The 14,288-nt window shown below is 44.4% G+C and overlaps 1 protein-coding gene across 1 annotated transcript in view; it reads right to left on the bottom strand.

Moving 5' to 3' along the window:
• The window catches only part of LOC307256724 (transcription factor COE1-like), a 74,321-nt gene extending 73,536 nt beyond the window's left edge, over window positions 1-785 (bottom strand). The window contains exon 1 of the mRNA XM_080035808.1: window positions 325-785. Within this exon, the coding sequence (XP_079891934.1) occupies window positions 325-458 (134 nt within the window). The 5' untranslated portion in view covers window positions 459-785. The remainder of the gene's footprint in view (window positions 1-324) is intronic.
• Window positions 786-14,288: the final 13,503 nt, after the last annotated feature.

Below are 14,288 nucleotides of genomic sequence, written 5' to 3'. Positions count from 1 at the left end.
ATCTTAAAGACAATTCCCATCATACTTTTTCACACACAGACAGTTGCTCTAAAAACCTACATTTATAAAATAAAATAAAAATAAAACTACTATTGCTTTTGGTCCAGAAGTATGTTTTAAAGCACTCTGGACTTTGAGCTAAAAACAAACAACAACTTCTGCAGCCGGAAAAGTGGTTCTACAACAACGACATCCTCTGGGAACGTGCGGCTGCCCCATGAGTGATGCAGCCGCCCCGCATATCATAACGCGCCTTTCCCCCCCATATCTCTGGTCCTCCACGCCCCGGGGAGAGCGCAGCGCCCCAGGCCGCCTCAGGCTCACCTCTGGGCGGCTGTGTTGGCGTCCAGCACTCCGGCGCCCTGCATCCATGTCCGAACGGCGTTCATCCCGGCCACCATGGGCTCTTCTTTCATACTACTCCCACTCCTCTGGATGCTGTCGTGGATGCCAAACATCAAAACGCACCTTCACACACACACACCACCGTCGCTATCTCTCTCTTTATCTCTCTCTCACACACACACACACACACACACACACACACACACAAACAAACTCTCTCTCTCTTCTCTCTATCCTCCTCTCCACGGCTCCCCTCCTCTTACGCCTGTGTGATCGCGCTGTCACAGTGAGCAAAGTGGCGTGGTCTCTATTTCACTTGGCGTTTAGTTGCGGCGCGCGCGTGTGTGTTTCTCAAAGTAAACAAAAGATGCGACATGTGGGAAAAGGTAAAAAGGTGGAGCTGTCAGCATCCAGGGTTTAGCGGCGCCTCATGGCAGCGACTCCGGCAGAAAAAGGAGCAGCAGGAGCGGCTGTGAAGATGAAGAACCGTGAGAGCGATGAAAAAGGCTTGAAGCGCGGGGCAGGATGAGAGGCTGCTGCGCTGAGTTTCGGCGACGGTCCTCCCGGATCAAGGTGCAGCTGACAAAACACGAGGAAAATGTCAGATTTTCTTTTTTTGCTGTTGCAACAAACAGTCCACGGTGAGAGGGGAAAAAAGGCTCTTTTAAGGGTCTTTTATTCACAAAGTCTTCTCCTCTGCTCAGATGAATGGAAACGAGAGATTACGCGCAATTATTAAGAGGCAGTCCTGATCCAAACGCGGCTCCGCTCCTCCACAGCTCCTTGCTGTTCTGGTGATTTGCTGCTCTCTCTCTCTCTAGATTCTTCCCAGAGGAATCACTTTGAAACCATCTCTGAGATGCCAAACAGGAGAGAACTAGTAGTAGGTGAGAGGGAGGCGTGGTCTACAAGGCGATGCAGGAACGCCCCCCCCCCCCAACATATTTAATAACATGGACAATCAGCTGTTCACCAACCCCAACCCAGCGCGCAGCCATACCCGTCCGCCTTGCCTGCTGTCCCCGCCTTGTCCCACGCACTGTCCCGCCCCAGCCACTTAGAGTGTGTGTGTGTGTGTGTGTGTGTGTGTGTGTGTGTGTGTGTGTGTGTGTGTGTGTGTGTGTGTGTGTGTGTGTGTGTGTGTGTGTGTGTGTGTGTGTGTGTGTGTGTGTGTTGTGTGCCGTATCTTTTTTCTTGCATGTGTTGTTTTAGAGTTGACAATTAGTGTATTCAACACTATCAAACATCAACTCAGGGGAGGACATTAGATTAATCCATGCAGTTTGCCCGCAGAGACCCCAGGGCGGCTGGAACATCTATCGTCGGTTTGCTGCGTCGTCACTTGAGCCGCAGTAGTTATGAAAAATGTGGCCGCATCATGTCTGCAAAACAAAGTTGAAATAGAATCCGATATATATATATTTTTTTTTACAATGGCATCAAATAAAACAGTTTACCCGTCTCGTTATCAGCTCCACGAGAGAAAGCAATCAGACGAATAGTTGCTGCACTTGTGTTTGTGCAGATTTAGGCTAATTGTCCTTATACTTTGTGTGTCAAATTACAAATGACAAAACACACATCCCTATTTTATTATCCATGTTGGACACGAGAGTTTCTAAATGAACATGATTCAGGGGGAAGAAAAATAATACAAGAATGACTTCAGTTGGATAATGAAATGTAAATGTGTTTTTTTTTTCTGACGTGAACGGAATCAACATTCTAAATGTTCATTCAGTATCAACTGTGGGAGATTATTAGCTCAAGAAAGTTTCAGCTCACACCAAAAAAAAGCCTGGCAAGCCGCTGCGCACATTCTTTTTTTTTTCTTCTTGTTCTGTTGCAGCCCGATGGTTTGAAAATGAGCTTTGATTAGATGCATTACATAAATCTTGCGGGACTAACTGCATGAATCCAACATAAATACGAGGATTAGGCTACAGCTAAACTCCGCCTGTCCAAAAAAAAACTAATTGGAAACTAGCTTAAAATAACATGCTCGAAAACAAAACAAAAAAAGTGTCAAATAAAGAATTTGCATTTGGTTGCTCACAGAACCGTGAACCCTGGCACAGTGGGCTCACGTGCATGAAAAGTGTACATTTAAGCCAATAAGCAATAAGGATGTTACAGCTGTCCTCATGGTCACCATCCGCCCATGGTTTCCCCACATCATTAGGCCTACTACAGTCATTTCTAAAATTGTCAAATTGAATTGTCTGGGGGCCATCTGTTGTTCAGTTGGGATCTTCTCTGTTTGGTCTAATGAAATGGAGAGCACGAGAGAGTTTGGTCTTTTTGTTTATCGAGAGAGGGCATCTTGGAAAAATTAAGATCGTATCGAGAATTGTTTAAATGAAGCAGTTTGACACGTTTAGTAAACTGCGCAATTAAACGCCTCAGAAATATTGCAATGTATACAAGTAACGAAACGCTTTATTGAGTATTTATCTATTTTTCTTTTCTTCTAATAATCTACTGTATATCTAGTTTAACTTTCGCCGTGACATTTTTCTGAGTTCGTCGATTCACACCATAGATGCCATAAACGGTGTCAAGGTTATAGGCATCGCAACCTCGCAATCACCCCTTCATTGTCTAAAACTGTGTATGTCTCTCTACTGGGTGCATGAGACATGTGAGAGCGCCCCACCACGTGAGACTACACCGTACGATAAATAGTGATATATAAAAGCAACTTGAGAGAAAACACCTCTCTCACACACACACACACACACACACGGAGCTATCCTTCAGCACATTTGTTTGATTGTGGCCGGCTCGCTCTCTCGCCCATGATCTGTCTGCCTTGGTCGGCATGCGGGGCCAGGCCAGCGCGAACACTCCACAGGCCCCTGGGGGTGGCATATTTATATCCCCGAGCAACACTGTTAGCCCAAATATCAACGTCTCACTATCCAAAAACAGAGATGTCAGGAGGGGGGGGGGGGGGGGTTCCGATGTTCCAGCCATGTTAATAGGCCTACTGTGATTTACTAACACCCATGGCACACAGATTTAAAGGTTTGCAAAATATATCTGGCCATTACGCACGGGCAGGAATGCGTAAGTGCGCCATGTAAACGATGCAAAAGGTGTGTGTGTGTGTGTGTGTGTGTGTGTGTGTGTGTGTGTGTGTGTGTGTGTGTGTGTGTGTGTGTGTGTGTGTGTGTGTGTGTGTGTGTGTGTGTGTGTGTGCTCAAGTGTCCACATATGGGAAGGCTATTAAAAATCTCCTGCGTTATAACTCTATTAGACATTTTGAAGTAACTGATCAGAGCGGAGTTGTAGGCGCTGCCTCCCGTCCGCCTCCTGTACAATCACCAGATGTTCTCGTAAATCAAAAGGTTGGGCCGATGATAATAATGGCCTGATTGAATTGAAGACTCATAAAAATGACTAGTTGTAAAAAAAAAAAAAGCAGGCATATGCTTATGAGAATGGGCCTTATGTCTAGCAATATGCTCTCTCTAGTCGACATAAAAGAAGACAAATATAGATGTTAACCATTCAAGTGTGTAGACAAGATACATGCAGAGTGTGATGTCCTTGATGCCTTTACAAAACAAAACAAATGCTATCATGAGCGTGTACACTTAATTAGATTTTTAAACATGCAAATAAATATTTTTACCTGATTAAAATATGAAATCAGGCGCAAACAATGAGAAATAGAAGCACTACGTGTGATGCATGATACATTGTATGAACTTATTTTGTATATTTCAAGTCTGTAACCTTGTCGTGGAACTTTTCGATGATAACCTCTCCCACATTACTTCAGGTGACTGCCTGAGGGCCCTCTCGAAGCAAAAACAATATTCGTTGTCGTTGGTGCAATGTTGCCATCTAGTGTTTTTAAAGAGACATTACACGAGCACGTTTACGGTCCCTGCTTCCAAATTCCAATCCCCTTACTTCCATACTATTTAGTATGCCAGAAAACGATTTAGGATGTCCCAATACATGCAGGTCAATTGTAGTATGCTGAAAATACATAAATGCCCCACTAACTCCAATAGCATTTGCATTTTGGAGTATTCGTCTTTATTCTTGACATTTCTTGACACAATGAAAGAAAAATCTTCCTTATCTGATTTTTTTTCTCTCTCCTGTGGCCCTTAAACTTTTCTGTACTTTAGTATGTAGTGTAGTAAAAAGAAAAAGTATGTGATTTGGAACGCAGGGAATGTTTTAACCTCCAACTAAAAGTCGCTCATATATTCTCTACAATGTAGCACCTGCACGGGGAGTAGAATGCAGATCAATGCCATCTGTCCAAATAGCTGTTTCTCTGTTACCATTAATATAAGTTGTCAAACAAATGTGGACAAGGTCAACACTGTCTGGTGGGTTCATGAGTACAAGTTGTGAATGTAATTGAGGCAACACTCAGAAGATAAGCTGTTGGAATTATTAATCATGGTTTAAATCTGACATTGTCTTAAAGGAGCGGTACAGTTTATCAGATCCCTTTAAATTACATTGAATTAGTTCTTGCACTGTATGAATACATTTGATGAATTTTATTTATTTTTTCTTCATGTAATGCTCAAATAAAGGCAGAGGGCAACTTCTCTATTTGATTCCTGAGTGGGAGGGTAGTTACTCAATGTGTATTTCCCCCCCCCCCCGTTTTGCCTCTAGTTGTAGGCTACTAATCCAACGTGTTTCCAACCTTTTTTGGCTTGTGCAGGGCTGTACGCTAATTTTTTTAGGTGCTAGCACTGGTGCTAGCAAGCAAAAAAAATCAGTAGCACAAAAATAAATTTGGTAGCACACAAAGTATGAAAACTTGCATAACCTTAACCCTTGCATTTCGCTCTTATTACCTTTGAGCATGTCATCTGGGTCTCATTTGAGATTCTTAATTGATATTATTTCCTAGTGTGTGCAGTAATAATTATAGAAAAATGAATAGGGGTGCACTGATTGCAATTTAGACAAAATAATCTAACCAGCCAATTGCAATTTTTTGCTGATTCAGAATTATTTTTCCCCATAAAAATATAAAAATTAGTAGCTCGTCAGTGGCTTATGTCAAACTTTGTTTAAAGGTTTAAATAGACTACTGTTGACTTTTCTCTGAAGCTGAATGAGTTGCCTTTCAAGCTAGAGCACTACAGTCCTGTAAAGTGCTAACTTCCTGTTCTTACTGGCTTCAAAATAAAAGTCAACTCATGTTTGGCTACTAACAGGCTTTTAATGTGAAGGCGTACAGGAAATGTTCTGTTCTTAAGGACCGTGTGCTTCCGGCTATTACCGTTGGGGAAGTTTATATGACGCTAGAATCGCCGCACGAGCACAGATCCAGAGCACACGTCTTTCACCAGCCAAAGTGGCGGGTGGACTCAATAACTTACTCGCCTAAGACTACATTTAACCGCATTTGGAGAGTGTCAGGATTTTTAATTCTCAATAATTAATGATGATATATCTCCATCATTAATTCATTTAATCAATATATCTTATATAGCCTAACTAACAAATAATCATTGATAAACATATGATATAGAAAGTCGTAGAACTCTATACTGCGTTAAAACGCTCCTTCTGTAAGAACTTAGACATTTCATGACATACTGATGTACAAATTTTGACTTTCCCAAAGCCTCGAGGCCAAGGAGTATCCCTTTTTAAACAATGGCCCTCTGTAAGCTCGCTCACATGGTAGTGTAGCAACAGATAAGACACCTTATTCTATCAAGGACACAGCTCAGGCGTTTCACTCCCCATATGGCAGATTCAACAACCCGGAAGACGAAAGAAGAGGATGATCCAAAATAGACCAATCAAATGCATATCTGTACTTGTATAATGTGTTGATGAAGAGAGAGACTTTTACTTTTTTGGCTGTTCGCTTGACCTGCATAACTGTAACCTGCTGAACATCATTTTTCATTAAATACCATAGAACTTTTTTCGTCTGACTCCTCGAGCATTTTTGCATCTTTTCCATTCCTCTTAAGAAACGAATACGTGAATTAATAATATAGTTTTATTAAATTGGTGACCTCGACGTCCTAAAGAGGGGGAAGAGAGGAGGACGAGCCTCGACCAGCTGGTCGGGCCTGGAAGCGGAGCCTCCACTCAACACATCAGCTGACAAAAAAGAAAAAAGGTAATTGAACACCTGTTGTTTTTTAAAACCAAAGTTCATATTTGACTATGCCAAATTTTGTTGAGTGGTGAGTCTGAAGCCGGGTCCTAACAGAGTGGTATAAATTTAAGTTAGTTTGAATTTTTTAATTTGTTTTGGAGAATGAAAAATGATGTCGGCAGAAGCAGGAAAAATTCTGGCATATGTGTTTTGTTTATGTGCTAATGTCTGTCCTTTCTGTGCTTTTGAAATGCTGGTTAATTATTTTTCCCTAGATTACAGAGCCCGGGTTGATTTGTGTTTGATAAAATGATTATGAACTGCCAGAACCTGAATTCGGATACAAGTGTTTGATGTATGACATTTGTTATGAGGATTATCTAATCCGCGTCAGTTTAGCGAGGAGACTCCTCATTTATTTGGATGTTCGAAAACTGTTATGTAATTATACAGCGGGCTGACCAAACGCAGTGGGTTTTTGGAAATAAACAGGAGACTGTATCCTTGTGTGGGAAGGTTTTAACAGTTTGCACAGAGCAATGAACGGAGTAAAGATGTGGGCGGAAGCTGCTCTTCGTGACAAAGTCTATTTTCTCTGTCTTTCTAAATAGATTGAACTGTTTTAACCAGTTATTTGTCTAGAAGAGTGACTCTCTGAGCGTGTGTTAGGACATGTTTTAAGTAGAGCTCTGTGTTATAAATAAATATAAAATTGTAATTACGTGGAAGCGCGCTTTTTTCTTCGTCGGCGACGGCTGCGTAGAGGGGAGGGGGCTGAAACCGTAGATTACACAGGACGGCTGGCAGGGTTGGACAAGCCCATGTGTGGGGTTAATGTTTGACAATAAGACTCATGTGTGGAGTTACGAAAAAATAATGCTTTTGGCGTGGGCTCTGTAATTATCTCTCACACCAGCATGGAAATAATTGTACGTTATATAACTGCATGTGTATGTATTTGTCTAGTGTTTGCATGTTATTTATTGTCTACCTCAGAACAGATACTAACAGAGTATTACCTCAAGCACACACGCTGACGCTGCTAAACACACACACACACACACACACAAGCTAGGATGGGTGTTCTCAGTGACATAAGTTGTTGATAAAGGTTAAATGAAACGGTTTTGTGTATTTAAATTATACAGCCCCGTGTTGGTGTAACCAGCTATAAATGAAATACTATCAGAAGTGTATTTTTTATGATACTGTCTTTATTTGTTGATTTATTTTGATTTAGGGCATGATCAGCCTTTTTGTTATAGCTGAGTCACAACCAAAATTGGGTCTAGGTTATAGGCTACAGACTAGTGTGTTGTTGAAATTTAACTTTAGAGGTGCCCACACATATATATATATTAGCTTAAATCAGCACGCACTAGAATATACACATATTACAAATGGCCCTAAATGAGAGGAAGTCACTGGAAAGAAGGTTTGAATCCCCAGACAATCTTATTTCGGTTGTCTGCAAATTAGAGTACGTGAAAGTAGAAGTGACACGAGAGAATTTTGGTTTTGATTTTTTTTTTTGTTTTTGTTTTTTTTGTTTACTGTTGCAAAAGCATAGAATCCTAGTCCTTATCAGAAGGCCAGAAATGTAACAAAAGCACTTCACCAAGGGGCCCCCACAGGCCCAAAAGGCCTCGAGAATTTCCATTTTCTCTTATAATGCATGATGAACTAAACTGTGCAGTTTTAATAGTGGATATTGCAAGTTTGGTGTTTAGCCCCCTAATGCATTCAAGTCTATAAGGTATTATAACTATAGCTTGTGTACTGATTAATACAGGTACTGATTATTGAATATGGAAGGGTCATGGTTAATTTTCAGAAATAAAGGCGTTTGTTTTTCTCCTTTTTCAGACCCTCCAGTTCAGTAAGACGGCTAGAGTCAAGAGGACAGCGGCGTTCTAATCTAAGGGAGGAACTCGCCAGCTTTAAACAAAGCTACAAGGCAAGCCAAACTACAGTTGTTCTCACAATATTAGAATTATTCAGGATTGCCTCTATCCACTAAAAAACAGTGTCAAAGTTTGTACTTTTCACCAATACATATTGCTAACCCCATTCTACATCAACATGGACAGGGAAAACACTATGAGTGATTTAAAGGTCCATGTCTTCAATAAGTTAGAACTAAATGCTACTAAAAGAGATAGAGCAGATGTAAAGAAAAACGCCCTAAAGCTTTGGCAAAAATGGTTAAAACAAGGTCACTTTCCCAAAGATACGGAGGCCCCTTTACCGAGCTACAAGGCAATACAAAGTATAATCCAGACTACTACAGCTGACAAGAACATGGCGGAGGATAACTGGAAAGAAGCTGGCCAAAAATCATGGGGTGCGATGAATAGTGCCAATAACAAGATGCAAGCTGAGGCTTCGCTTGCATTTGCTATGTGTGACTCTATCAAGGCTTACATCATGCAACAGCCTGGAGCTGGAAAAAAAGAGAAGACTAAGGCCATTGACATGCAGGCCCACACACGCCCCACGGCCCCCTCTGCTCCCTTACCTACACCCCGTAGGCTCTATCCCACTACAGAGCTGAATAGAATGAAATACCCCACTCCCCCTCCTCGGTACAGTGAATTACAGATGCCACTGCAAGCCCCCATTATGCATATTCATGGCGGATCCCTTGATGTTGACATTAGTGACACTGATAGTGAGCACGCTGCTGGCTATCTGAGGATGGAGGACCGCATGTCTGACTCGGACGAGCACCAGAGGCTCCTAACTGACACTGTAGAGACGCTGGCAAGGCTTCAAAGTACCAATAGCCGCAGTCAGCGCGCCGCACCCAGTCTTGTGTCGGGCTCTACTAATACTACGTTGCCACCACACCAGCTAACCCCTCCAGCCATGTCCCCTAACCCCTCCATCCCCCGTGAAATGGCCCCCTCTCAACCCATGGCGTTTTATGAACAAAATGCCAGCGGGCATGAGCCTAATGGACCATGGCAGGATGACCAAAGCACAAGCACGGAATTATCCGATACACATGTCCCATTCACCGGCCAAATATTTGGTGATTTCAAGGGCTTCATCACTGACACAACAGTCCCCACACCAAGCCCTCAGCCAGTCTTCCCCCAGCCTGCTACACCTGCTGCACCTCAGCCAGTTTTCAGTAGCACCAATCCATTTACCCCCTCTATCATGCGAACCAGGAGCATGACCAGATCCACATCGGCGCCCACAGTCCCCACAGATTTCCAAATGCCACTACGTGTATCAGCTACTGGAGCACACGTCTACACGCCTTTTGCCCATAGAGACATTGAAACACTCATTGAGAAGCTTCCTGAACTCACAGGAGGGGCGAGACAGTGGATCAGACAATTCGAGAACTTGACTATGGGTGATAGTCTCTGTGCAGGTGATCTGAAGGCCTTACTAGGTCGAGTAGAGGGCTCAGACATGGCATGTCGCCTCCTGTCTAAGGCTGGAGTACATTCCTCCACATCTGACAGCACTCCCCTGAATACGTTTAGGGCTCCTCTATGGAAGGCACTACGTGAGCAGTTTCCTACAGAAAGAACTATCACTGACGTGGCGGACATTAAGATCAACAAGGGCGAGTCAATACTGTCCTTCTTGAAGAGAGCTGCTGAATTATGGGAAATACACACAAATGCAAGACACGATTCAAATGAATCCATGCAAGCCCTGTGGAGGATGCAGTGTATCAAAGGACTCCCTGAATCCGTTCAGAAAACACTGGGTTCATTGGAGCCTTTCGACAATAAGAAATTCACTGAGTGGAGGTCCACCGTTGCACACTACTATAAACTGTGGCAAACTAAACAGGACAAAAAGGAGGAGGAGATGAAAGAGCTGTCTGAACGCCTGTTGAAGCAAAAGGTGGAGGAGAATGACAAATCCAAGTCTAAGAACAAACAAATGGCTGTGAGATCTCAGTCCCCACCCCCTGAGCAACCTGCTCCCACCTACTATCAGAACTATCAGAACCCACAGCCACAGCAGAACCAATACCCCCAACAAAACCAACGGAATAATAACAATGGCAGGGGGCGCGGCAGGTATAATGGAAAAGGGAATGGAAATCAAAGCCACCCGTGTTATGTCTGCAAGGAGGACGGACACTGGGTCAGAGATTGCCCATTCGTTAAGGAAACGATCCAGCGACGAGAGCAGCAGAAAAACCCACAACAAGGTGGAGGCTTCAACGGCCCCCCACAAGGTGGAAGGGGAGCACATGGAGGATCTGGATCTCCCTGGAACACACCAGCCAACAATGCCCCTGGCCAAATGGCTAATCAATACTGACGAGACCCAGAGACTGATTCAGGCCAGTTCTGTCACCTAACAGAACCAATGGTGGCCTGTCAAATTAATGGCATGACTTACTACCTTATGGCAGACACTGGTGCAACCTTCTCTAGCATCAACATGTTATTTCCACTATCACAAAAAAGCGTTGTGGTAATTGGAGTCTCTGGGAATCCAATGCGTCAATACTTCACAGTACCATTGACTGTGCATCACGATGGCCAACACCTGACACACGAATTCCTATATGCCCCTGACTGCCCAGTCAACCTGTTGGGAAGAGACCTGCTTGGAAAAATGAATATGAATATTCTATGTGGACCCAACGGACTCACTATCACCACCAAGCCTCCCTCTGACCCAAGCCTGGCCCCTTACCATAAAGTACTGTACATGGCCCCTTCCCCTCAACCATCTGAAGCCCACACTCAAGTATACTGGTTCAGACTACTACCCCATCAGCCAGAGTCGCTCCCGTCAACCAGCAAAATCAAGTATATAGAGGGAGACCTTTTCACATCCCCCCCAGATCAGGCTCTGGCTCACTGTATCTCAGCAGACTGCTGTCTAGGGGCTGGTATTGCTTTGGAGTTCAGGCAGAGATACGGAGGCATCCAGTACCTCAAAAGCCAGAACCGCAAGAAAGGACAATGTGCAGTCTTAGAAAGGGATGGAAGGATTATCTACAACCTTGTCACTACTTCACTGTACTGGCAAAAGCCAACCATGGACGATCTGGAAAGCAGTCTGAAAGAGATGAAAACACACTGCCTGGCCCATAATGTACATATGATATCAATGCCCCGCATCGGCTGTGGTATTCACAAACTCCAGTGGCAAACAGTGTCGGCCCTCCTAGAAAAAGTCTTTGGTGACTCCCCCATTACCATAACTGTTTATACATTGCCCCAACCTAAGCAAAAGCCAAGCATCCAGTTCCAATACATGAAATGGAAGCCTATTATCCAGCAAATGCACCCCTATAAGGCACCTCTTGATGTACTACATTGTACAATGAACTATCTGACAACCCCTGATGAGCTCTATAACCAATCATGGGAAGTGGAAATGATGAGCGATCCACAAACATTACACACAACGTGTTTGTATGCAGGAAAAGAGGGTGTAGCCGCTGCGGTAAAACTCACCCCGGAGCAACACACTTGGTACATGTTAGACCAAGAGGCTGCCCCACATGTAACCCTTGCAGTTGGCGGAAAATACCAAGCCCGCTCCCTTGGCCCCATGATGAAACGAGCCAAGACACTCACCTGGCAGGCAACACAGGCCCCAGGGATAAAGAAAGCATTGGAAGAGGACATGTGGTGCATTTCTGCCCCCTCCATCGAAACCACTGCCCCGGAGACCATTGATCTCCCTCGCTGCCATGGGAGTGACGACTGTGACCATCCAGACACTGCCCGCATGCTAGCTGAGATCCCTGCTAATATCTGGACCACGTCTCCCTACGACGTTGGCCTAGTAAACACACAACCCGTTCATGTTACCCTGTTACCAGATACACGACCGATCTGGAAACCCCAGTATCGGTTACAACCAATGCAACAAGAGGGTATTGCGGACACTATAGAGGGCCTACTGACTGCTGGGGTGGTCATCCCCTATCGCTCTAAATGGAACACCCCCATTCTGCCAGTTTCAAAGGGAGAAGGAAAAGGATGGAGAATGATTCAGGATTTCAGGCCAGTGAACGATGTTACAGTTCCGGCAGCGTATCCAGTCCCCGATCCATACCTAGCTCTCCAGAACATTGGCCCCCAACACCAGTTTTTTACGGTAATTGATCTGGCAAATGCATTCTTCTGTGTCCCATTGGATGAGGAATCGAAAGAGTACTTTGGATTCACATACAAAGGTGAACGTTACACCTACTCAAGACTGCCTCAAGGCTACAGGGACAGCCCAGGCATCTTCAACCATGTGCTAAAGCAGCACCTTACCCCATTGGCCCTACCCCCAGATGTTGTACTCTGTCAATATGTCGACGACTTATTTCTAAGTGCCCCCTCTGCTGAAGCCTGTCTGACCGCTACACACTCCCTGCTCACTCTGCTGGAAAAAGAGGGTTATAAAGTCAAAAAGGAGAAGATTCAAGTTTGCAGACGCAAGGTTGTGTTCCTCGGCCGTGAAGTCACTCACGCTGGTTACTCAATTAGTGATGCTCAAAAGGCCTCTATTCTATCGCACAATAAGCCCCGCACTGTCCAACACATGCTGGCATTCCTTGGCCTCACAGGCTACAGCAGAAATCATGTTCCTGACTATGTGTATATCACCCAACCCCTGAGAGACATGGTTGCTGAGGCTGGAAATCGTAACCTCACTGCTGTTCTCACCTGGACACAAGCTGCAGAAGAAGCTTTCACTCTCACAAAGCAAGCGCTGGCACAAGCTGTGGCGTTAGCCTCCCCTGATTACTCGTCCCCCTTTCACCTGGATGTTTCTGAAAAGTCTGGCATCACCAATGCAGTTCTATATCAGAAAAAAGAGGGAGAGAGACGAGTGTTAATGTACCACAGCTCTAAACTTGACCACATGGAAACTGGACAAGCTGGATGCTCAAGATATCTAGCAGCAGCGACAAAAGCTATTACCAAGACAGCACACATAGTCATGTGTCATGAACTAAGAGTCAACACCCACCACGGAGTGGTGGCCTTTCTAGGCTCAGCAGCCTTCACCTACTCAGCAACCAGAAAACACAAGATTTCTGAGGTACTATTGCAACCACATGTCAAGTTCCACACAGAAGGAGTTAATATGGCCGCAGCATTGCCAACGGAAACCAACCAACCACATAACTGTGCAGAGAGAGCAAGAAAAGACATCAGACTCAGAGATGATTTGGAAACAGAGCCCCTGGACAATCCGGATTGGACATTGTTCACGGATGGTTGCTGCTACAAGGGTCACAATGGAAATGTGGCTTCATTTGCTGTCGTGGAACAGAATCAGGATACAGGAGAACATACAACACTGGACGAAGGAATAATACCACAGCCAGCCTCTGCCCAACTAGCTGAGATCATTGCACTCACCAGGGCTCTAGAACTGGCTGAAGGAAAAAAGGTGAACATATACACCGATTCAGCATATGGACATGGAGCCATTCATGTGGACGGCCCACAATGGCTTAGAAGAAACTTCATGACGACAGCCAATACACCTGTGAAACACAGAAGTCAACTCCAAAAGCTGATACTAGCTGTATCACTGCCTACCGCTGTAGCAGTAATGAAATGCAAAGGCCATCAGAAATTGGAAACAAAAATTGCCAAAGGAAATGATGCGGCGGATCAAGCTGCCAAGAAGGCTGGAGGATACACCCCCAGGCAAATGGTTCTCATAGATTCCCATCCACTACCAGAGCTAACAGAAAAAGACATCATCGAGATGCAAGAGCAAGCAGGAGCATACGAACAAAGTGAATGGACAAGAAAAGGAGCTTCTCAAAAAGAGGGGATCTGGAGATCCCACGATGGAAGACTGGTGGCCCCTGAAAAACTCTGTCACCTGTTAA

Source organism: Ammodytes marinus (assembly GCF_949987685.1).
Source record: "Ammodytes marinus genome assembly, chromosome: 10".
Taxonomy (NCBI): Eukaryota; Metazoa; Chordata; class Actinopteri; order Uranoscopiformes; family Ammodytidae; genus Ammodytes; species Ammodytes marinus.
This window is presented reverse-complemented; position numbering and strand designations above follow the sequence as displayed.